Source organism: Bicyclus anynana, chromosome 19 (genome assembly GCF_947172395.1).
Source record: "Bicyclus anynana chromosome 19, ilBicAnyn1.1, whole genome shotgun sequence".
Taxonomy (NCBI): domain Eukaryota; kingdom Metazoa; phylum Arthropoda; class Insecta; order Lepidoptera; family Nymphalidae; genus Bicyclus; species Bicyclus anynana.
In genome coordinates, this window is record NC_069101.1 from 11,451,384 (window position 1) to 11,477,718 (window position 26,335).

General features: G+C 38.2%; 2 protein-coding genes across 5 annotated transcripts in view; one reads left to right on the forward strand and one right to left on the reverse strand.

The window, feature by feature from the left end:
• LOC112045545 (protein gooseberry) overlaps positions 1–18,015 on the forward strand; it is a 48,341-nt gene extending 30,326 nt beyond the window's left edge. For 3 of the 4 annotated variants that reach the window (XM_052887426.1, XM_052887428.1, XM_052887429.1), the window contains exons 3-6: positions 2,687–2,827; positions 6,113–6,221; positions 15,638–15,834; positions 16,952–18,015. In XM_052887426.1, coding sequence (XP_052743386.1) covers positions 2,687–2,827; positions 6,113–6,221; positions 15,638–15,834; positions 16,952–17,674 — 1,170 coding nt within the window. In that variant the 3' untranslated portion in view covers positions 17,675–18,015. The remainder of the gene's footprint in view (positions 1–2,686; positions 2,828–6,112; positions 6,222–15,637; positions 15,835–16,951) is intronic. The other variant, XM_024081771.2, reaches the window with a different exon arrangement.
• A 148-nt stretch (positions 18,016–18,163) lies between these two features.
• LOC112045544 (uncharacterized) lies at positions 18,164–24,243 on the reverse strand. The gene is made up of 2 exons (XM_024081770.2): positions 24,090–24,243; positions 18,164–21,527 (listed from the first exon to the last, which is right to left on the reverse strand). The coding sequence occupies exons 1-2, from the start codon at positions 24,114–24,116 to the stop codon at positions 18,333–18,335; spliced, it is 3,222 nt and encodes a 1,073-aa protein (XP_023937538.1). The 5' UTR covers positions 24,117–24,243; the 3' UTR covers positions 18,164–18,332.
• Between the last annotated feature and the right edge of the window lie 2,092 nt (positions 24,244–26,335).

The window sequence follows — 26,335 nt, forward strand, 5'->3', positions numbered from 1 at the left end:
CCGAGCAAATCAAGTTGTATAATTTAGCAGTTTAGCGTTTCTGTACGACCTCACGTAGAAACCCTCAGAGGTTATGATAGAATAAAGTTTTACCTCATGAAGAGCCAAATCACCTAGTACGAGGCTACGGGACATAAACTACGTCATCACTATCAACCGATGGACATAGGCCTCATGGACTCTCAAATCCACAGTCTTGTACATCAGTTTCCAGCGGCTCCCTTTTATCCGCCTTGTGACATCAGGTCACCTAGTGGGGGTAGACCAATATAACTACGCTTTCCTTACAAAAACGTAACGTAACGTTGCCTGTCTTTCGGTTTTTACCGTAAATATTTATGAGTGTGCGCACAGGAACTGTTCAATCTAGTCCCTCTATCCCCATTCTACTACAAAGAGCAAGACACCATGCAAATTGGCATCGATGTCCAGTCGATTCGCACAAAACGTTTCGCATCGACGTTCTAATAAGAACAGCGAAGATGTGGAATTCCCTTCCGGCTTCTGTGTTTCCTAACACATGATTTGTAAACCTTCAAGGCAAGAGTGAAGAGGAATTTTCTAGGCAAACATGCTCCAACCTACTAGACCACATAATTTCTTTCCACCAGGCATAATTGTAGTCAAACGCTAATCTATTCAGAATAAAAAAAAACTGCCTAAAGATGCAGATAAGTAAGCTGCCTCGCTGTCCTATGGTAAAAGTTTAAAAAAGGAACTACTTCATAGAGTCCTCGAAATAAATCTGGTACAAAACAGACAGGCAACCTTTTGCAATTTGCGAACGCTTTGTAAAGATACTCTATGTGTAGGTATTTCATGGTCATCTACATATCGACACGTAGGTTAGGTACTTACTTGATACATTAATGTAGTGTATTGTAGAAGTTGACGTGCTTTAATTATCTCGACGCGTCAGGACTTTTGGCCGTGGAATAACTGTTTAACTACAAGGACTGTCGCTGTACTGAATGATAACGTAAAACTAGCCTCCCCTTCACCAATCGATTATATACTTCACGTGATGTCGATAGACAATTTTAACGTGCGAAGATGATGTTTTATGGGTATGTGTGACTATAACTCTATAAATGGCAATTGATACTTCGCTTCTATAGTTTCCCTTCTAATTTCACTATGTATCCTACTTCTTTGAATTTTTCACCTATTATTAAACAACCATTTACCTGTTAGAGGGGGGAGGGTACACTTTTTGACTCTAACAAAAATTGGCCCTTAAAACCTTAATATTTTTACAAATGAATCCTTAAATCGAGAAATAGTGGTAAAAGTCCACTGATATCTTTCAAAGACCTATCCAACGATACCCACACACTATGAGATAAATAAGTAAAAATATCATCCCCACTTTACATGTAGGGGAGGTACCCTAAGAAAACATTTTTGAAGATTTTATTTTACGAGTTTGTTCACATTTTTAATGTTCATGCTCAAGCTAAATTACAGCTTTCGAGTAGTAATAGTCTCTGCGCTAAACCGCGGATGGAAAGACGGACATGGCGAAACTATAAGGGTTCCTTGTGGACAACGGAACCCTAAAAAAAGAGTTTTACCGAGCGCGGCATTCTCATAACACTCGTATGTGACGCCTCGTGATTAGCTCAACAGATCACGTGTGGAATTGCAGGTGTTATTTTATCAAGGCGCTAATGTGATTTTACTTCTTGCTCTATTTTTACAGATTTTTATATAAAAATATTAAAATGGACGCCATTGCCCGGGGTAAAAGCAGGCTTATTTACTAACTTTGACGTAGATGAGCTCCAGTAAGACATTGACTTCTGCATCTGCATGTACTACTGGATCTGCATATACTTTCACTTTTGTACTGTGTGTTGTTTAATCCAAAATCTCCTGTGTATCTGACGGAAAAATTTACGTTTCAAGGAGTGCAGTCTGAACTGAGACAGTGTCGATAACTAACTCTATGTTTACCCGTGCATAAGACGAAATTTTATAAACATTCTTTCGTTGTGCAAGCCGTTAAGTTATGGAATGCTCTCCCGTTGAACATACGGCAATCAAAGACACTGGACATTTTTAAAAATGCCGTAAAAACTCACTATCTGGTGCAGTAAAGACGATCTGTATCTATTATTTCTCTTCAATATAATGTATTTATTAGTATATTTTGATATGTATTTTATTCATTATTGTAGGTATTTGTGTAATATTGTTTGTGTATTAGGATGTAAATTATTTGTATGTATGTGTATTACTAATACTATGGTTATTTTTGTTTTATGCCACCTGCTGATGCTCTTAAGTTTTCCTAAACCGAAGGTTGCCTGGAAGAAATCGCTACTTAGCAATAAGGCCGCCTTTTGTATGCTGATCTCTTCCTAATTTGTTTTTATTTCACTTGTATTTGTCTTTGTAGTGTGCAAACAAAGTATATCTATCTATCTGTTAACGCCGCGTCTACGAGACTTGTTTCGTGGCGCGGAGTATATTACATATTAGTTGACATATTAATCTATGTCACACATGTCATCCGGTGCTCACTAAAATCACTTCGTAGATATGATACAGTAGGTAAATGACATTTCTCAGATGATTTGATGTTTATTTTAAACGAAACTCTAACTTGCGAATTGTGCAAAACATCTTAACAGAGTAGCCGCCCTGTTCATGATTTTCTTAAGACAATTTATATTGCACCTAGGAGACTGGATCCATCAGACCAGGCGTGATTGGCGGTTCGAAGCCCAGAGTAGCAACACCAGAAGTGGAGTCAAGAATAGAAGACCTGAAGCGGCAAAACCCTGGGATATTCTCGTGGGAAATTCGAGAAAAACTCATTAAGGTAATCACATCATTTATTTGTAGAGAATCTACGTTGATTTCGTTCCCGTTGGTAAATAAGTTATTCCAGATTCTAACTCTGTGTCATTTATTCGTTCTAGACATACTCGTGCATGACTAGCAAATACCCGCGACTTAGCAAACTACAACTACGCGCGAACTACAACTTCAAAGATAAGACTGTCATAGAAAGTTTAGCCCCTTTCAGAACATTTCAACGAATTTACACGAATATCAGCATATTTTCACATTCACATTTACAATTTTTAACTAATTTACATTATCACAGCAAGAAATATTTCCTATATATCGATAAGCCCGGTATCGACAGACATGCACTCTGCGGTACGTAGTTTGTAACCCTTTTTTTTAATTAAATAAAAGAAAGGCAATTAACTCTAACTTTCCACCTCGGCCGATAATGTTAAGTATACTAATTATTGTAGTAAAGTATACAAGTTATGACTAAGGGCTCCGGCTGGGTTCGAAACTAGTCGGGCATACTTCGACCTTATAACACGTGAGTTTTAGCCGTGTTTCATAATCAATTAATATGAATAAAACTCATGACAGTTCAAATTCTAAAATCTCTATTTATCGATAAGGCCTCCTGTTCTATCGTTTTCGTAGTTGTAGCCATGTGGCACGTCGATTCTACAAACGCTAACGCTTCGAAAATAAAAAAATGTATGGAAATGACATTTGCTATCGTCAGGTCACGTGATCAAGTTATCGATCGGATCTGTCATTCAAATACATTTTTTTAGTTTTTGAAGCGTTAGCGCTTGTAGAAAGAGAATCGGCGTGCCACATGGCTACAGCTTTCTTCATAATTTGTCTCTATATCTCTTATTTTAGTTATTGTAGTGTACAAATCTATACTAATATTATAAAGCTGAAGAGTTTTTTGTTTGAACGCGCTAATCTCAGGAACTACTGGGCCGATTTTAAAAATTCTTTTAGTTTCAGATAGCCCACTTATCGAGAAAGGCTATAGGCTATATATTATCCTCATACTCTTACGGGAACGGGTAACACGCGGGTGAAACTGCGCGGCGTCAGCTAGTAAATAAATAAATGTTTACCATTTTGCTTCCCATCGACTTATTTTCAATTGTATGTAGTTACACTCCAAGGCAAAAGTATTATTACAAACTAGGAAATACCTACCTATTTATTATACCTACACAGTATCGAAAAACTCACAACTAGATTCTAACAAATCTTGGCAAAAAATATTTTTTAGCCTTTTTAACGCACCTAGCAATTGGAACAAAAACATAACTAGAATAACTTTATTCAAACGCTTTTAGATAAAACTAGATAATTTCCGCAGTTTAGCTCGCATGTAGATTTTTTTATCTATCTATCTTAAGTTAATAAAAACCGAATTAGTGAATAGGCCAGCAGATCTATCAAATGATGTTTGATGTTTCTTAAGTCCTAGTCTTTTTTTTATTCCCTACAAGTTAGCTCTTGATAACAACCTCACCTGATGGTAAGTGATGATGCATCTAAGATGGAAGCGGGCTAACTTATTAGGAGGAGGATGAAAATCCAGACCCCTTTCGGTTTCTACACGACATCGTACCGGAACGCTAAATCGCTTGGCGGTACGTCTTTGTTGGTAGGGTGGTAACTTGCCACGGTCAAAGCCTCCCACCTGGACCAAGCCTAGCCTAGCACGGGGATCGAACCCAGGACCTCCGTCTTGTAAATCCACAGCGCATACCACTGCGCCACGGAGGCTGTCAAAGTTTTTGTCCTATAAGGAGGGAGGTCTGGCCCATTAGTAGCCCGTAAATAGGCTAATAATGATGACAGCATGGAGGGATGCACAGGGTCTTTAGCTGGGGTATGCACTATATAAAATGCAAAATTATTCTTTGCAATACAGGTGGAGAGTAGGCACTGCTTTTTTACATCTATGAAAACTGTCACTGGATGACAGTGATGTTGATATGAAATGAAACAAATATCTAAGCAATTGCGACAGTACAAAAAAGATACGTAGTAGACAACATTTCGCGTTCAAGAGACTTGCGAATTTAATTTACATTCCACGAATACTGAAAACGAAATTACGTTTCCTCGTTTTAATATGTTGTCTGTGTGCCGCTTGAAATATTTTTTTCCACTTTATACATATAAAAGAAAACGTTTTCAGCTGGTACGTTTAATTTAATTAATTGTATTTTTTTTTAAATAATAAAGCACAAACATCAGAGATTCTAGAAATACAATGATTACGATTTTACAGTTTCTTTTATCCCTCCTACCTTAGATGTTGTTTTCTTAAATTTTACTATTTTTACCATCGCACTGCAAGACACCGGGTAGGTTTCCATCCCTACGTCATTGACATTCCTAGAATTCGTACGAAGCGATTTGCTTCTTCGTTTCTTATACGCATGACTATGGTACGGAACTCTCACCCGAAGTCAGTATTTCCTAATTCTTACAACCTGGGCATCTTAAAGATGAGAGTAAATAGGCATCTTCTAGGCAAGTGTATCACCTTAGGCCACATCTACACTTACCATCGGGTGAGATGGCCTCCGTGGCGCAGTGGTATGCGCGGTGGATTTACAAAACGGAGGTCCTGGGTCCGATCCCTGGCTGGGCAGATTGAGATTTTCTTAATTTGTCCAGGTCTGGCTGGTGGGAGGCTTCGGCCGTGGCTAGTTACCACCCTACCGGCAAAGACGTACCGCCAAGCGATCTAGCGTTCCGGTTCGATGCCGTGTAGAAACCGAAAGGGGTGTGGATTTTCATCCTCCTCCTAACAAGTTAGCTCGCTTCCATCATAGACTGCATCATCACTTACCATTAGGTGAGATTGTAGTCAAGGGCTAACTTGTATAGAATAAAAAAAAAAAGACCGTGGTCAAGCGCGAGCTTATTCCTTATAAAAAAAAATAAAAAAAAATACTATGTATTAGGGCCAAATCAATAAAGCGAGGCGCGAGGCCACATACTCATATGTACTGCACGTTGGGGTCCCAAGGTGCTGGAATGGCGACCCCGCACCGGAAAGCACAATATTGGTCAACCCCCCTTAGATGGATCGAAATCGGGGACATCAAGAGGCTTGCAGGGAGCCGCTGGTTGCTGGCAACTCGAGACTGTTTTCTTTGGAAGTCCATGCAAGAGACCAGTGGTGGACGTCCATCGGCTATTAATAATGATGATGAAAAAAAATTAATTAAAAAAAAAAAGTTTCAATATTCTATGTAACAATATTATTTATTCATTTAGCTAATATCTGAGATAAATTTATTTTCAGGAAGGAGTATCTGACCCACCCAGCATCTCTTCGATCTCAAGGTTACTGCGCGGTGGAGCGAGAGAGTCGGATGGGAAAAAGGACTACAGTATCGACGGCATACTAGGAGGTAAGGTTTTCACCAACACCATCGTTGAATTTTTTACCAAAAAGGTATACTTATAGCTTGGCATATGCGTTGATGACACTCCCATGATATGTGGGCTACGGGAGGGGAAGGACTGCGCGGGTATGAAGTCGTGCGCGTGGGGCATCGCTACCGGCCCGCTCCCGCGGACCATCGGAAGTGTTACGAACTAATTTGCCAAGTTATAGGGTAAGTCCAGGATAGATGCCCCACTTTTCGAAAATGCTAAATAACTCCGAATTTTATAATCTTAGAGCATTGCGTTCTTTGGGAGATATTAAATATATATCTTAATGTTCTATATTATCTGAATCTTTCTGATATAGACTGTGTAGATTTTCTGTAAATTGTAATTTTATGGACCTCTAAAAAATGGGATAGACGCCTACTGTGGCGGATAGAAGACTTATCATGAAAAATCTTCTGAGGATAGGTGCCCTTAGTGGGGATTGGCGACTTAGATTGAACATTGTAATTGGTTTGTTCTGAAATCAAACAACTAAATTATTATAATCAGTCTTTATGGTGTTTTATATAACTTTCATTTTCATTTCTTGGCCATCTTTGTCAAAGTTATACTTTAGCTGTAGCTTTTTAGCAAACTGGTATGCTAACTGACGTATTGCTGTTCGGTCCAGCGGAAAACCAGCTTCTCCTAATTTGAATGTAAGAGCCACGAGTCGTTTTTTGTTATTACAGCATGTTTTCATAAAACAAATAAAAATAAATGCTGGATATATATAATTTTTTTCAGTAATAATTATGCCAGACAGTAACTACAATGATATGATGCAATACAATACAAAGTAAAAGTAATTCAAATTTAAAACAACAACACATACAGTAACTTTAAAAATAAGAATTGCTGTTAACGGCAAATCTTCGTCTTAATATTTTAGATGGTATTCCTTATATTCTAGAAATCTGATTTACGCCTTTCTCTCCCTTTTTCATCTCTTCAAACGCTGCTAGCATACTGTCTTCGGTCTAGGTTACAGTACGAGGGACAACACCCTGTTTCCTTTTATATTTACGAGGCATTTTGCTCTCCTGCAACAACACAACACTTATAATAAACAGTTGGGGATAGTTGCCCTTAGGGGCATCTATCCTAATAAAAAACGGGGCAACTATACTTTTTGTAGGGGATAGATGCCCTTATCAATAAAAACAAAAGTTGAGTTTCAATTACTATAAAATCTATCAGTTTACATAGGCTAATCTTCAATGCAAGCAGACAAATAGAAAAAAAAATAAAATTATAAGCGAGAGAAAAAATACACTGTGAAGGAACTTACGAATCTTATTTTGGCGCCTTTTGTCGTCTCTCCGCGGAACATTTTTACTCACACAGACGAAACGCATGCACTCCGGTCGAAATTCCTCCCGACACTAAGGTTTGCAGGGGGAGGACTCGTTACTTACAGTAAAATTTAACTCCTACAGTGCTCCTAACATAGTGAAATAAAAATCAAGTCATCTATCCCACTGGGGCATCTATCCTGGAATTACCCTATACTATAATAACTAATATAATAAGTATATAATAAGTATATATATATACCTACCCATTTGAAGAATTACTGAACTCTATGGCTAATTCTTCCAAAGAACTCACTATAACATTTAGCTTTATTAATAAGTTTCATTTTAGTAAATTGTCTAATATCGAATCCTGTAGACGCAACATGAGACCAAACGACGTATTTCTCTGCAAGAGCGATAAAGACAAAGTTAACCAATAGTAATGCTATCTAAAATATCGCTAGCTCTTTCGTTGCGTTCGGAGGACTATAGAGATTTGACGGCCTCCGTGACGCAATGGTATGCGCGGCGGACTTACATGACGGAGGTTCGATCATTCGATTCGAGTTTTTCTTAATTGGTCCAGGTATGGCTGGTGGGAGACTTCGGCCATGGCTAGTTACCACCCTACCAAAGTCGTACCGTCAATCGATTTAGCGTTCCGGTACGATGTCGTGTAGAAACCGAAAGGGATGTGGGTTTTCATCCTACTCCTGACAAGTTAGCCCGCTTCCATTTTAAATTGCATCGTCACTTACCATCAGATAAGATTGTAGTCTAGTGTTAACTTATCATAGAATAAAAAAAAAACATTCAACAAAAGTAATCTAAACTAAATAAGTCTTGCCTTTTATGTGGAGTAATCCATTTAAATAAAGATTTTTTACTATGGACCATAAATTTAAAGTTATCCATTTGTATACAAAAATTACTCTTGGGTTTTTCGACTGAACGTAACTACGTTCAAGCGAAAATTCTTTTAGTTTTTGTGAACTTTGTAAATTCGAACATAAATCTAACTCGATAGAGAGCATAAATCTAAATCCCTCTTTATTTGACTACATAAAGAATTCGCGTGCTGTAGTTTCACAGCGTTAGATATTCCCATTTATTTATTTAAACCTGTTTTTTTATTTTATTTATAAATGAATAATACAATCCTTTCGCGGGAGGATCCTTTTGTGGATTTAGGACCCAAGCCAGAGGTCAGGGCCCCAAAGTGAGAAACCTCCTCACAATACGCGCCGTCTCAAGAATTACCGTCTTCTATACCCGAGTCCCTATTGCCAACAGCCATAAGCCATGATATGAAACAACTCTCGAAAACTTATTTTGAGAGAGCCGCCACCGATACCAACGCTGATTGTAGATCTAGACGCCCAAAAAACAGCAGCACAAACACAGCGTTCGCCGGCGAAGACGAGGTCCCTGATATCTGACGTCACCCAGGCGTGAGCTTTTTAACTCACGATTTCGGAGGGCGCCCGGACTGATACACTCAGGCCTTCACCCTTCCCGAACGGCCCTCTAAGCCGACGTCCGAGTCTCAGAGGAGACGCCCTTAGAGAGTCGTTCCGCCCATCTACTCTGCTTCTGCCTTCGGGCCCCACCAGGCGATGCTTCTGCGCTCGCCCTAACCCTTCGATGACGCTGCTGAGGTCCCATAAGGATTACACAATCGGAAAGAAAAAAAGCCATAAGCCATGACGTTACTTATTGTTGGCTATTTAAATACCTACATCTAACCCGTCAAAGATTTCTCACGGAGCGGTCAAAAAATCAATTTCCGCACACAAATCTTGCGCAGTCATTGTCACGGTGAAATATTGGCGCTGCTCGGCCGCCAAAGGGGCGGCGTGTTTTGGCGGAGCGCACGCAAAGGCGCACCGACAAAAGGTCACCGCGAACGCCTGCCGTGTCTCGATAGTGGTGAAATTTCCACAATTGACGTAACATGTTTTGGTTGTAGTGTCATTGTTGCATTGTTCCGTGCTTTGAGATGCACCGGCAACTTGTACCTGTTGTATATCCGCTCAATGCGGCTTTTTTTGATTCGGTGACAATATGTCATCTAATTGTGACTGCGACTACAAAATGTAAGATTGAAATGCGTAGCGGACCCCCGCGCCTCCGTCCGCTTGTAAACCCTTGATTACCAGATAAAAGTATGTTAACCTTAGAGCCCAGCCCAGCGGATATGACCTCTGCCTCCAATTCCAGAGGGTGTAGGTTCGAATCTGGTCCGGGGCATGCACCTCAAACGGTCGGTTATGTGCATTTTAAGAAATTAAATATCACGTGTCACAAACGGTGAAGGAAAAAAATCGTGAGGAAACCTGCATACCTGAGAATTTTACTTCATTGTCTGCGTGAGTGAAGTCTACCAATTCACATTGGGCCAGCGTGGTGGACTATTTGGTCTAACCCCTCTCATTCTGAGAGGAAACCCAAGCGAGCCGAACATCTGATTCTTTTTTTGGAACTAGCTCCCCCGGTGATTACTTCCAGCCCCCTTTCGGGGCTGAGGTCATTGGCCTAAGAGTCGATGTTGTTTATTCAGCCTGATTAGGGCCCTTGCGCGGACTTGAATTCCTCGCTATCCAGAGCTGGGGCGGTGTCTAGCCCAGTTTTTCGCCTCGTGCGAACTGCGATCGTATCGCTGTCCTGCAGCGTCGTTGCCTCCGGTGTCTGCACCTTCAGCGATGACGATTTGTAGAAACACATTAGTTACTCACACTCTCTAATGTTGTCCAATCATTTTCTCCTTTGACGACTGGGTGTTCTCCTGCCCCTTATCTTCCCTTCGAAGAGTAATCTTGAAAACGAAAATTAAGCTCCTCTCAGTAGATGTCTAAAGATGCTCAGTTTCCTCTGCATTATGGGTAGGCATGAGTTCTCTTTTTTGTTCATACGTTCCAGTACCCTGATATTTGGTGTGCAGTCCTTAAAGGACAAAGGATATGTGACTTAGACTAATCACGCTGCACTAATGATGGTCGTGCAAACTATAAAAAAGTCTTTACAGAACTGACGGACAGCTACCGACTGACATAATCGGTCCGCTTTCACACAACAACAATAACAAAAAGCACAAAATGTGATAAAATCTCGCATTAGAATAACAGCGGTCGTATACCGATGTCACGGTACGTAGAGATGTACCATCACAATGAGTTTAAGACAATGTGTTACGATTACATACCATACTCTGAGTCACGTATAAAATGCATTTGCGCTTATTACTGAAGGTGGAGTTTTCCAGGACGTTTTTGTTACCATTATTATTTATTTATTTATTATTTATTATATATCCTTAGTATGCTTACAGCTAAGCCAAAACGCATACAAAGTACAGACTTACAATATACCAATATAACAAATAAACAAATTGTTTTATAGTAACAGGTACAAAGTAAGATTGTAACATTTCAGAGGTATTGCATTTGTGCACTACTTTGTAACTATAGGTAAAATGTTCTGGGTTTAAATCTCAGTATCCTTCAGAAAATTATAGTTAATTAGCGAATTGGGTCGATTCGTTTATTACATATAGAAATTGAAACAGCATTTTTTTTAAACATTTTAATTAAAGTGTCAAGCCGGTCGCGATTACAAGAAAGAAATGTCCGTATTTTAAGTGATATAAAAACTTATCAGCCGATAGACGTCCACTGCTGGTTATAGGCCGCTTGCATGGACCTCCAAGCACAACGATCTCGAGCCGCCGCATCTAGCGGCTCCCTGCAACCCGCTTGATATCCTCGGTCCACCTAGTGGGGGGTCGACCAACACTGCGCTTTCCGGTGCGGGGTCGCCATTCCAGCACCTTGGGACCCAACGTCCCAAGCTCTTCGAACTATGTGGCCTGCCCATTGCCACTTCAGCTTCGCGACTCGTTGAGCTATATATACTTTGTTTCGTCTGCGGATCTCCTCATTTCTGATTCGATCACGTAGAGAAACTCCAAGCATAGCTCGCTCCATCGCCCGCTGAGTGACGTTGAGCCTTCTAATAAGACGAGTCAGCGACATAGTGATTAAGTATATGAAAGAGTTTTAATTGAAAGTCGTGTAACGGAGGTTAGCAGCTAATTTAACTTTGTTAATTGCTGCCCGAAACTGTGATCTGCTGGCCTATTCACTAACTTTGGCATATTAGCCACCTACTATATTTAACATTAAATCAATAACAACCACATTTTTGGTATTCGGTAAAGCCCGTTGTTAACGAAAATCACAATGCCAACCAGATGGGTAAGGTATTTTGATCAGCTACCAATAAATTATTAGTGACTTGGAAATCACATGACTTAAGAAACTCTAACTAAATACTCGTTCAGCTAGTTGGTAATTTTCGTGTATATTATTAAGTTACTCGAAGATGAGAATAGGCTATTTCATATTGATACATTGGCATAAGTTCTTGAGCCACGTTGTACTACATCTACTTGTTAAGAAGTCATGTGCATAATAAATATAACGTCAAAGCTGTAGAACTTCTGAATTGTAATCAATATAACGTCACGGTTATAAGACCTGGTTTTGGCTGGTGTGAGGCTTTGGCCGTGGCTAGTTACCACCCTACCGACAAAGATGTACCGCCAAACGATTTAGCATTCCGGTACGATATCGTGTAGAAACCGAAAGGGGTGTGGATTTTCATTTCCCCTAACAAGTTAGCCTGCTTCCATCTTAGATTGCATCATCACTTACCATCAGGTGAGATTGTAATCAAGGGCTAACTTGTAAAATAATAAAAAAAAACAAGAAAGCACGCCCACAAGCGCGCTAATCCGGCCATATATTAGCATGAGAACGAGCCGCTGAAACAAAGGCCGTCCCGACCGTTTTAATGAGCCCAGATTATGAAGGTGTTAAACCTTCGATGCTCTTTCAACTTCCAAAATACGACTTTTGAGACGCGCCGACTTCACGGGGTCGAATTTCGGCAATCGCCAAAGCGCAACTCACCCTGTCCCACCCACGGTATCCGTATAACACCATCACTTTCTTTCAAACACGTATAATCCCTTCCAGACGGCGCGAAAGTTTTAATTTTTAACTGAAATGAACTTTATCACCGTGTTGCAGGGATTAAAGAGCTTTAAGATTCGACTCTATATGTATATGTAAATACTAGGTCATTTAGCCCCATACATTATGATCGGAGACGCAACAAAAAATGACTAAATAATATTGTGCCGCGATACCGCAAGGGAATTTGGGCAATGTAAATCATTTTATTACTACGTGTTGTGTTTTATTTGATTTTCACGGCATTTGTGGTTGCGTTTGCAAATATGACTTTCAGTTAATTTTACTATCTAATTAATATTAAACGATATAATTAAATAAATTTATATTATATCAGCTTTGTGAACAAATTAATTTGTTTATTTCATTATAGAAATACTTCATCTCTGCTCACTTGACTACTTTGAGAATGTAATATTGCATAATAATAATGTACCCGGAATAAACAATTGACCCAAAGAATCAACAATAAGGAACTTAAGCTAACTTATCCTAATAACTATACAAATCATGCCCACGTGGAATGGTGGCAAGAATACTGGCTGCATTTCCGCGCTGGACAGCCAGACTGATTCTTTGCGCAAAAAATGAGCCACTATTTTTAGACGAAAATTTATTTCCTACTTTGGAACATTAAATAAATTATCTTGCAGGATATACTCCCAAGGGACATCTCACAGAAATCGCTGTCCTGTCGTCTTATAACTTATGTTGTTAAGTATGGGACTCAAGTATGTTGTGCCCGTAATTCCATTGGAAATTATACTTTTCCGACCGAAACAATGACAGTAGAAGTTTTCGACTGATACCAAAATCTATATTAGTAACAATCATCATACAACAGTCCAGCCTATAGGCGTCCACAACTGGACACTGACCTCCTGTAGGGACTTCTCTGGTAGTACATAATCTATGGTTACAAGCTACTTCTTAGTAAGTACACCTACAATAATTAATCGGAGGCCTTACTACAAGCTTTTAAATACGCAGCGATTCCATAATGTTTCGACCTTTCGTACCATGAGGGTCTTTAAGCTTATCGGACGATTGTGTCACAAATAAAGATTTCATTCACTCAATTCATACCACTTACTGAGGTAACTTTACTTACGCCATAAAATAAGTTGGGCAGACACCATGAAGATTTCGCAAAAGGTTGTAGTAAGCCCCTTGTAGATAGATAGATAGATATACTTAATTGCACACCACAAAGACAAATACAAGTAATATAAAAACATATTAAGAAGAGATCAGCAAACAAAAGGCGGTCTTATCGCTAAGTAGCGATTTGAAGTAGTTAAACTCATCACTAAAGTTTGAAACAGTAAGAATAAAGCAAGAAAGTATTACTAGTAACACAAAGACATTCTTTCATACCCGCATCCATTGCAGGTTGTAAATCCCTTCCAAATGAGTGCAAGCGCATTAAACCGCGTTTGTCGTTTTACATGTCATAAATCCAGATCGCGACACCAAAATATTGAATGGTGCCAAAATGTCAACCGTACAGCAAAGGCGCCGACAAAGAAACCGCCGCGCTGGGTGTTCTTATTCCTCCACGCTGAGCCCCCATTTTTTCATTTCATTCAATTTTGACTTCTACCAAAAGGCTATTAATATAAGCCGAGTTTTTTAAAAACGGTGTTAAGGCAAAGCCGCGTATTGTTAGGCGGGTTTTTTAATATGTTTCCGTAGGATGCCGCTACCGATTTATAAATGAGAGGCCCGTGATGCCTTGACGGTTTTTGATTTAGGCGAATTAAATCGAGATGGGGATTTGTAAAAAATCCTTGCAACAATGTATACGCGTGTCTTTAAAAAAAAAGGATAAGATAAATTGATCTTACGACGTATCAATCAAAAAAGTATGGGAGACGGTGAATCGGTCTGCAAATGTTGTGGATAGTTTTGAAAGAGCACCCTGTGGATGGATTAGAGTTATTTAACGATAAGTAGTGTACTAGCGGACGCCCTCAACTCCGTTCGCGAGAAATTATGTTTTTTACATCTCCCGCATCACCATAGATTTTTTTTTGGAATAAAAAGTATTTATTTATTTATTATTATTCAAGCTATACCATATAATATTTTACATTATAATATAATACAATAGTTATACTACTCACACTTTTATTATATATTTAATGCAAGCTATGAATGGCCAGTTTGGGCGTAGCCTTAGTTGTTGAGTGAGTGATAGGGAGACTGATTCTTTTTTTCCTTAACATGCGTGGCCTGTGTATGCGACAGGAGTCGCGAGCGTCTACTAGTAGAAAATAAAAATAAATGACGACGAAGATGGTCATTAATTTAAGAAATAGCTATATATTGCATTTTTTAAATTATCAGCCTATTTTAGCGGCTAAGAACCAAGCCTCTCTACTTATATGGAGCTCAGACCCATTAAGTTGCATTAATGCGGGTTGACGGGCTTAGAGTGATATAAATTCAACAACAACCACTATCATATTTTAATGATAGTGCCCGGGACCGACAGCTTAACGTGCTCTACAAGGCACGGGGATGTAACAATACCAACTTCCCATCTGCCTGTATATTAATTTAGGAAATAATCTATCTCCATTCTAAAGGAGATGGTCTATTTCAGGTCCACTCTTGTACCCTGTATCATTAAAATTTAAAAAATACAAGGATCTTATTAAAATTTATTTAAGTGAATAAAGTAAATAAAATTAAAACCCTAGTTTTTGAGTTGCATCAAGATGGCTCAAGAACTATGACATGACAATTGACAGCAAACGTCAAATCGATTACTGCATTGAAAACGTCATCAATCCGCCATTATTACCCTTAATAGTGTTGCATTTCTTGGGAGATAATGAATATAATTTCGAAAGAATTAAAGTAAATTAGTAGATTTGTATAATCAAAAATTGTTAAAAAAAAAATTCTTTTATTTCCGCTAGGGTACAAGACTGGACCTGGGCTCTATACAATTTTGGACCATCTCCTTTCAGCTAAATCCGTTCGATTGTAATCCATACAAACTTTCGCGTTTATAATATTGGTAGGATTAAATATGTTTGTTTTATATTCCAGGTCGATGCTCAGATTCCTCGGACATCGAGTCAGAACCAGGCCTAACCCTCAAACGCAAGCAGCGCCGCTCCCGCACCACATTCACCGGCGAACAGTTGGATGCGTTGGAGAGAGCGTTCCACAGGACGCAGTACCCGGATGTGTACACTCGGGAGGAGCTGGCTCTACAGACTGGCCTCACTGAGGCTAGGATACAAGTATGTATTTGTTTTATTATATAAGCTACACGTAGGATACAAATATGTATTTGTTTTGTTATATAAGCTACACGTAGCATACAAGTATGTATTTGTTTTGTTATATAAGCTACTCGTAAGATACAAGTATGTATTTGTTTTGTTATATAAGCTACTCGTAGGATCATCATCATCATCATATCAGCCGATGGACGCCCACCGCAGGCTTTTTGTAGGGACTTCCAAACATCACGATACTGAGCCACCTGCATCCAGCGAATCCCTGCGACTCGCTTGATGTCGTCAGTCCGCCTGGTGGGGGGTCGACCAATACTACGCTTAATAGTGCAGGGTCGCCATTCCAGCACTTTAGGACCCCAACGTCCATCGGCACTTCGATCTATGTGCCCCACCCATTACCACTTCAGCTTCGCAACTCGTTGAGCTATGTCGGTGACTTTGGTTCCTCTGCGGATCTCCTCATTTCTGATTCGTTCACGGAGAGATACTCCTAACATAGCTCGTTCCATCGCCCGCTGTGTGACTCTGAGCCTTCTTATGAGGCCCATAGTTAGTGAGCAAGGATACAAATATGTATTTGTTTTGTTATATAACCTAGGATACAAGTACCTTTGTATTTGCTTTGTTGTATGTGTTCATTTACACGAGCAGCAACTGCTACTGACGACTGCAGTCTACTGCAGTCGGCGACGACTCTACGGCAGTCGACGACAGTCAACTGCAGTCGTCAGTAGCAGTTGCTGCTCATGTAAATGAACCTTAAGCCAGCGCTTGAATGCAAATGTACGAGTAATTGAAAATACCCTCATTTTAGGTGGCAGGAGCTAATTGATTAGGTTTTTTTTTGTTTGGTATCAAGGGTATCAGTTTAATTCTGCTGTGCTGCTTGATATTTATTGATGAGATTAATTAATATTTTGTTTAACAATCTTTCAGTAATTGAAAAGTACATTGTAAGCTTAAGCAAGTAACGTAAACTATATTTTATCCCTGTTTTCCCAATAAGAAAGAACGCAGGTTTTACCGCAGGGCGTACATGTATATGTATAATTAAATAAATTTATTTAAGCGATTTCTTTATATTCAAGTAATGTAATATTTTTTTTTATTATTCCAGGTCTGGTTTTCCAACAGGCGAGCTCGGCTCAGAAAAAATACAGGATCCAACTCGGCTCCATCGCTTGCGAGCTACTCAACACTACCGATGCCACAAATACCCTGCCCCTACCCCGCAGGAGAGATACCCTCGCTATCACAACATCATCCTCAACATCCTGATGCGTGGCACCATCAAAAATATGCAAACTATAACCAGTTGATGGCACAATCTCAACATCTAAATCAAGCTTTCCAAAGCGCAGCTTTCCCAAGCACTTCAAGCAGTACCTTTAGTCATTTAGTTTCTGGCGCGACTTCACACAGTCAGCTCTTAGATACCAACGTTCCTAGAAATGATTACGGACGATACGCCACTAACGATGTATACAATAAACCTATCAATTATATGCCAAAAGATGCTGAAGCTGATGACAAAGTTGTTAGCGATGAAGTCATAGAACATAGGGACGACGCTTACGTGAAAACTGCGGGACCTGAATATAAGGAGTTACCAAATAGTGATTATTCGAAAGTTCCCACAGACTATTCTAAACTTCCTGTAGACCCAACACCACCAAATTGGAGTCCATCCCATAATTCCATAAATATGAGTCTAGCTGGTCTATCAAGTGATTATAAATATATGAGTGATCCATACACTTTTCCTAATATAGCGCCTGATGCACTTAATCAGCACAGTTACTCAAATCCGGGCAACGCAGCCAATAAATACTGGATTTGACAATTTGCAAAAATTATTAAAATATTATTTTCTTATTAATAGAAGAACAAGCTTTTGTGAATGTTTTGATTATTTCATAATATTTATGAATATTTAAACCTTTATTAATGTTTAAGAAGGAAAAAAAATCCTATTTTTATATTAGCGTAATATAATTGTATGCTCTGATTATTTGTAAATACATTGTACATTTTATTAAAATATGTAATAATAAGTGTAATTAAGTGTTAGTTCAATGATAATTATTATCGATAGTCTTTAGATGAATTGAATATTTAAATTACCTCTTTATGCATTCCATTTATGATACCTATTTTAATACCAAAATTGTAAATTAAGTTAATAGAGAAGTCACTAGTTAAATATAATAATTTAGTGATATATTCTTGCAGTTTCATTTAATAGCTAAAGTTTTGATTGTAAGAGATTTGAATGGCAGATGTTTTATAAAGTGTATTTGATAAGATTAACCAAATAAAAGATAATCAATGTTATTAATTGCTTTATCAGCTAAAAAAGCAAATATACATACAATATTATAATCATGTTAAAATAAGTTAGTTTCTTACAGTCATAAATGTGAACGTCTTTGCATATATACAATATCCAATCAACCCTGAATAATTTTAGTTGCTTTAATTTAGAACGAACTCAGTAGTTATTGTGGTACAATTTCAATCACTGCAGCTCCTGGCTCGGCTGGTATTGTAACGCCTTCCGTTACTAAAGGTGTAGGCACTTCTGCAGGTGCCACTGTATCAACTGGTGAACTTTCACTCAATTGTGGCTCAGGTGCTTCACTGGGTGCTGATGTTTCGGCGACTGTTGTTAAAACTGTATTAACATTACTAATTATACTATCACTGACTGTCGTAGCTTGTTCATTTCCTTTACCAGTATCAATAGGGCTTTCTGTTATGATTGGAACATTTTGAGCAGTGCCATCAAGTGTTTGAATCGTATTTATTATTTCTGGCGCAACTGTAGTATCTGCATTATTAACATCTGGTTCTACATTAACACTTGGATTGGAGACTGGTAAAGCGGTAACTACTTCTGAAGCGGTGTTGACATTATTGTTATTTTCAGTGGCAGAATCGGTTGGTACAATTGAAGAAACAGGACCTGAACTCTCTGATGGAACAACATCAATTTCTTTTTTATCATTATTTACTGGAACATCATTGACACTGTCAATTCCATTTGAAGTTACTTCTGAATTTACAGCTTCACCACCTACAGAAATGACACCAGCGACAGGTAAGGTATTGACAACTACAACATCAACATTATTTACAGGAATTGTTTCATTCGGATCATTGTTTGGTGAAGACGAACTTTCTGTTACTATCGGGGAGGTGACATCAACACTGGCTGAAGGTGCTCCGGATAAGACTTTATCATTGCTTGTATCTGAGATATTATCAGTTACACTTATTGAGGCATCGTTACCACCATTATCAATTACTGCAACTTCATTGCCTTCAGAAGTGACAACACTAGGGTTCGGAGGTAAAACGTCACCCGACACACCTGACGAAGGTGGATTATCATTATTATTTATTGGGATAGTGTCACTGCTGCCTGCTGATATAATATCAGGATTAACGGGTCCAACATCGGATAGTGGCACACCAGGTTTCACATTTTCTTGCACATCAGTTGGATTAGCAACGTCAGCATTATTGGTGGGAAGGTTACCTTCCGAACTGATAACATCAGCCGTTGCCAATACGGTGGAATCAGCTGAGTTTGGTACAATATTGCCCTCAGTTTTTGTTTCAACCACATTACTATTAATAGACGAAGGGGAACCTGGAGCTATGGAATTATCACTGTTACTCGAAGATAATACACCAGCATCGTTGACAGTAAACGTAATTTCACCAGCTCCAGAAGAGGCCACATCGACATTTGCATCTACAGTACCATCGCTTACACTTAGTGGTACTGTATTGGCATCGTTGTTGGAAGTAATTTCATTTCCTTGAGAAGAACTTGTAGCAGCTGCGACGTTGCCTGCATTTTGTGTTGGATTTTCATCGTTATTTATTGAAACTGCGTTGTTAACCTCTGGAGAAATGATATCAGAAACTGCAGATGGAATATTCTCACTAACACTTGCGATGGGTACGTCAACGCTGCTGTCAGAAGCTATACCGGGCTTTATTGGCGAAGCGTTGTCACTTGAACTTGAGGAAAGAACATTGTTTGGGGCAGCTTCGTTAGCTCCGGAAGCTTGCGGTTCAGTAGAGCTAACAGGTGCATTATTTGCCACATCTACTGAACCTGGAGCGTTGTCTGAATTAGAATCTGATGCAGCGATATTTTCTACATCTGAAGGTCCACCATTTGAAGAAGAAATCACGTTAGTACTTGGCAATGTGACATCGCTTATAGTGTTTGTAGAACTGACTCCATCAACATTGACGTTGTTAGATACACTAGGATTTACGGCCGGATTGGGAATGTTTGTGATTTCATTATTAGCGCTACTACTTAAGACATCATTAGTATTTTCCGGACGAACAACACTAGTATCTGTTGCTGATACGTTATCGATTACATTTGTAGATGGAATGTTATCACTGTTCTCTGTAACTCCACCATTGGCACTCGAAGAGATTTCCGTATTACCCGAAGATGATAAGTCTGTAGTCGGCAAGTTTCCATTTCCTTCCAAAACAACATTATCTGTAACAATTGGATTGGAGCCTGGTGCTGGAGAGTTGGAATCACTTGGAGGTGAAATGTGACCTTCAGTAGAAACACCAGTATTGGATTGATCAGCAGTTAAAATATCACCTTGATTTTCTGTGGCCACATTACCACCGGGAGCTATATTGTTTTCTGGTATTACATTAGGGTCATTTGAAACACCATTGATTGGCCCTGTGACTGGACTATTGTCGTTGACGTTATTTGGGTTTTGTGCATTTTGACCCCCGGTTAACCAATTGGGTAAAATACTTGATAAAAATTGATGAATAGTTTCAAGGAACGATCTTTTTTCGTCAATCTGCTGTTTTGCTAATGAAACCCAAGGTAAAGTTACGTTATTAAGTATTTCAGATTTATTTTTTAACTCTTCAAGATCCTTTTCGAGATCTGCGCGTAATTTTTGAACTGATACAGCATTTACGTGACTCAAAACTTGATTTTTCAATGCAGTTCTTGCTGTAGCATCAGTTGCCAATTTAGTTTGAATCAACTGAATTACAGCTTGGAAGCGTTCACTTTCAGTACTGTTTTGATTAATACCAAGTTCTTCTTGTAAGTATCGATTTAGTGCTGCCTGTTTTTCTAATTTTGTACTAGCTAAATTCAAACCATACTTGACATAAATATACTCTTTCCAAATGTCGCTTAGCTCCACAGAATTTTCTTCTTCAGTTTCTAAGAAATCATTATCCACAGGTCCACCCCGCAATGTCTCTTTCTCCAATTTTTCAAGCTCCTTGCGCTGTTTTTCTTGCCTTTTTTGTTCCTGTTTTTGTGATTTTTCGAATTCTTTCCTCTGTTTCTCTTCCTCTTTGCGTAATTGTTTTTCAAGTTTTTCCAAACGTTTGCGTTCTTCTTTCTCGCGCTTTTCTGCCGCTTTACGTTGAGCTTTTGCTTCTTTCTCTTGTTGTTTTAAAGCTTTTATTTTTAACTTATCCTCTTCTTTTTGTTGTTTAACAGTTTTTATCTCATCATCGTCATAATTATTACTATCGTCATCACTTTCACCTGAAGTTTCATCCTCTTCCGTAGAACTTGAAGCGTCATCGTATGATCTTTTTGTCCTTAGTAATGCGTTAGATTCTTTTGTTTCGTAAGACAGATATTTTGCACTGACTAAGCATATGCCAACCTGGAAAACAAATTAAACCTTAATATAACTATCGTGATGATAAATAAATCTAAGCTACATATTATCACTTATCATGAAATTTCGAAATCCGCTTGATATAGAACGATGAAATTTGACAGGGAGGTAATTTATAGTTAGTAGACGTCCTATTAGAGATTGTGTGACAGGGAGGTATTAAGGAAGTCTAAGGTCGAACGAAGTCGTGGTCATGCGCTAGTAATAAATAAAAAAAGCCATTTTCTATAATCTCTATCTCTATAAATCTCTAGATATTTCTTTTTCAAATGAACCGCATTTGAATTTTTTTTTTTATTCTTTACAAGTTAGCCCTTGACTACAATCTCACCTGATGGTAAGTGATGATGCAGTCTAAGATGGAAACGGGCTAACTTGTTAGGAGGAGGATGAAAATCCACACCCCTTTTCGGTTTCTACACGGCATCGTACCGGAACGCTAAATCGCTTAGCGGTACGTCTTTGCCGGTAGGGTGGTAACTAGCCACGGCCGAAGCCTCCCACCAGCCAGACCTGGACCAATTAAGAAATCTCAATCTGCCCAGCCGGGGATTGAACCCAGGACCTCCGTTTTGTAAATCCACCGCGCATACCACTGCGCCACGGAGGCCGTCATATATAAAAACAAAAAATAAAAACATATAATAAAATATAAAAACAATTTCTAAATCCAATGGCAAAAGTTTCATTCAAATCGCATCATTTTCATAAATAAAATACATAAGGGTGGAATATTTTTTTAAATTAATTAATAATGAATTCAGTCGAATTTTTAAAAAAAAATATATGAAGTACTGAAGTACGGCATAATTAAAAAAACTTCATTTCGTTATCACCCAATTAGTTTGCACATCGTATAAAAACAATTTACTATCATGATTATTATTATTTGCTCATAATGGGCGACCAGATTTCTTTGGTTCACACTTCACACACTGTCAATATTATACAAGAGATAGGATATTTTTACGATTAAGAGTCATGTGTTAAGCGTGTCATACTTTGACAAAATTATCAGTATAGCCCACAGTACCCAATAGCCCACACACTATCTATACTCTATACTAATATTAAAAAGCTGAAGAGTTTGTTTGTTTGAACGCGCTAATCTCAGGAACTACTGGTCCGATTTGGAAAATTCTTTCAGTGTTAGATAGCCCATTTATCGAGGAAGGCTATAGGCTATGTCCGTATTCCTATGGGAACGGGAACCACGCGGGTGAAACCGCGCGGCGTCAACTAGTCAATAATATTCTCAATATTATTGATAGTGTGTGGGCATATAACCACTGTATTTAAAATGTATAGTTGTTGATTTAGTACTTGTACATAATCACACAAAATACACATTAGAACTCGCAATTAAAATGCAATAGCTAAAAAATACTTGGCAAACAAAACAATGCTATATTAAAACATCCTTCAAAGTGGAATCATGGAAATGTTTCCTACACAGTAATAAAATTTACATAAAGAATAAAATCATGTTATGTATCTAAAAATAATCACTAAATTAAATGACTCATACTAAAACAAACTGTTGTTAGATTTGATACCTAAGAGATGTACCTATAATATATTCAAACAGCATTTTTGACTATCAAGTGCGTCTATTTTCTAATAACGAAACAGTCTTCCAAATGCAGATAATAATATTGATGAAGCTTGTATGTTATTTTGTATTCTATTGTATATATGTAACTGGTATTTATATACTTTCACTTTGATTTTATATAATTGAAATATATATTTAAAATACTACATGTAAATATATAAATAATGTTTAAACACACCCAAACACTGGAAAACTCCCAAGTTCATTACATGAATGTTTTTCAGTTGTGTTAATCGAACCCACGACCCATTTTATCACTATCAGACTAATTTAACGGCCAACATCAAGGTTAAGCCTCCCTCCATATTAGAAAGGAGATATGGAACTTAGACCCGCCACGAAGATCCAAAGCAGGTTGGCGGGCCTAAGATGAATTTTAACTCTTTTCCGATAAATATTTAGATGTATTATTTAGCTAGTCATATTGATAGTGTAACTTTTCAATGAAACACAATTAAAGCTTCGAGCGTTTTATCGAATCAATATTAGATTTAATATATTTATTTGGGTATAGTATTGGTTAATAACCTGCTTTTTATATCATAATGTAGTTTTTATTACTTTTCGAAATTGCTTGCAAACAATCCCAGATACTAATAATGAACGAATATGAATTAAAATTCGAAAATTTGAAGAAGGTTATAATATATTCTAATTAAATAAGAGTATCCAAAAGATTACCTATACGCATATATATAATATAAAATAAATATTTAAATTATTTTCCCACACTGAAGGATAATTTTAAATAAAACATTTGCAGAAAAAAATAATGAATTGGTTTGTTAAGATTAGTATTTAAGACATTTTCAAATCTATTGTGAATTATTTACTGAACTGTGTATTTTATTAAGTTACTGAACAACAGTTATTTTAATATAATTTTAATCAAAAAAAAAATATTAGTAAAAATATATAAATTCGGTACTCACGATAAATAGGAAAATAGTGATCCTCATTTTGAACTAACTTCGTATTCGTTCGTTAACTTAACTAGTCACTGATTCATTTGAACTCGTTCGTTATTATGCCCCGCAATAGTCAAACACCACCTTTTTATACACAGCCTAGCAATTAGTGAAGATAACGTAGATAATATTCTATGGAGATAAGTGAAGACGTAAATAAACAAAATGTTTTCGCAATCTGACTCACTAGCCTGCCGTTGGATGTAAACTAATGACAGAATTCAGTAAACAACCGGATGTTAATAAATCGTGGACAAATAATATAAAGGAAATGGTAAATCCATTATAGTTTGTTAATTATGTAATTATTTGATGATCGTCACTTATTAATTAGCTATTATAATAATTAATAAGTACGCAAATGATATTAGAGTTTCTACTTAAATTGCATTTAGTCATTAGTGACAGAAATTGTGTTGGTTGGAAAATGTTTATCTACAATTTTTTTTAATACCCGATTTATAAGGGTGGTAGTGTTATTCAAGCTACCTATATCTGTATATGTATATGTATGTATATATGTAGTGGTGAGCACACACGAGGGTTTTAAGTAGAGTATGCACATTGTACAAAATAGAAAATTCCTCCTACAATACAGTTTCAGGATATGCAAGGCATCTATGAAGTTAACGTGAGTTATGCACATAAATGTATACTAATATTATAAAGAGGCAATGTTTGTGGTATTGTAGGGGGTAGGTAATCTCTGAAACTACCGAACCGACTTAGAAAATTCTTTTACCACTAGAAAGCCACGTTATTTGTGAGTTTATTTTATCCCCGTATTCTCAGGGGAACGGGAACTACGCGGGTGAAATTGCTGGGCGTCGGCTAATCTGTTATATACTGAAAGCTTATAAGCTTTGAGAAATCCAGTTTCGATAAGGCCTCCACTGTTTAAATGCATTTTTTTTGAAGATACTATGCAATTGAAGGATAGTTCTTCTTCAAGTTTCAAGTCTTTCGCGAGGATATGATAAATGAGTTCGTCCGAGAAACTCTTATCATCATCATCATCATTATCAGCCGATGGACGTCCACTGCTGGACATAGGCCGCTTGCATGGACTTCCAAACAAAACGGTCTCGAGCCGCCAGCATCCAGCGGCTCCCTGCAGCCCGCTTGATATCCTCGGTTCACCTAGTGGGGGGTCGACCACCACTGCGCTTTCCGGTGCGGGGTCGCCATTCCAGCGCCTTGGAACCCCGACTGTGTGGCCTGCTTATTGCCACTTCAGCTTAGCGACTCGCTGAGCTATGTCAGTGACTTTGGTTCATCTGCGGATCTCCTCATTTCTGATTCGGTCACGCAGAGAAACTCCGAGCATAACTCGCTCCATCGCCCGCTGAGTGACTTTGAGCCTTCTAATAAGGTAAGGCCCAGATCGACCAAGTCTCAGATCAGATCAAAGTAGGTCTGTGAAGAAACTATCACCCCGAAATGGAGAAGTTGGAAATGTTACTGCCCGTACTAGGGTGAACTCAATAACACGTCAGTGCTTGACATTTTTTTTTATTCTTTACAAGTGAGCTCTTGACTACAATCTCACCTGATGGTAGGTGATGATGCAATCTAAGATGGACGTGGCTTAACTTGATCGTTGAAGTCGCTTGGCTGTGGGTCTTTGACGGTAGGGCCACGGCTGAAGCCTCCCATAACCCAGACCTGGACCAATTAAGAAAATCAATCGAACCAGCCGGGGATCGAACCCAGGACCTCCGTCTAGTATATGTACCGCGCATACCACTGCGCCACGGAGGTCGTCGAATATTTTGTCCTGCAATATAATAAAAAAATATTTAAAATATAAAAAGTGCCTATTGATTATAGAGGTTTGATTATAGATTTTACTTTTTTAAAACTGAAGTGGTAGGCTTCTACAGTCATCTCGTAGTTACCTTTCTACCGGCAAAGCATTTTTCCGTGATGATTTATTTGAAAGTTTAATACCTGGTGAGATTACAAACAAAGACGTACCGCGAAGCGATTTTGCGTTCCGGTACGATGCCGTGTATTTTCATCCTCTTCCTAACCTAATTTAAAGTTAACTGTTTTAGAGATAACAGGAAGGTGGAGTCCAGGAATTTTCATATATTTTCTTAAATAAACGATAATATCAAAACTCATATTATTCTAAAATTGTAAAAGCGATATATAAGTATTTAAGATGTCAGTATTGGGATGATGACAGTTTTTTTTAATTTTATATA

Excerpts from the sequence above, each read along its gene's own strand:
- LOC112045544 (XM_024081770.2), bottom strand. The coding sequence starts at position 24,116 with ATGAGGATCACTATTTTCCTATTTATC. Across the intron at positions 21,528-24,089 it reads TCACTATTTTCCTATTTATC|GTTGGCATATGCTTAGTCAG; the intron begins GTGAGTACCGAA and ends TTTGTTTTCCAG.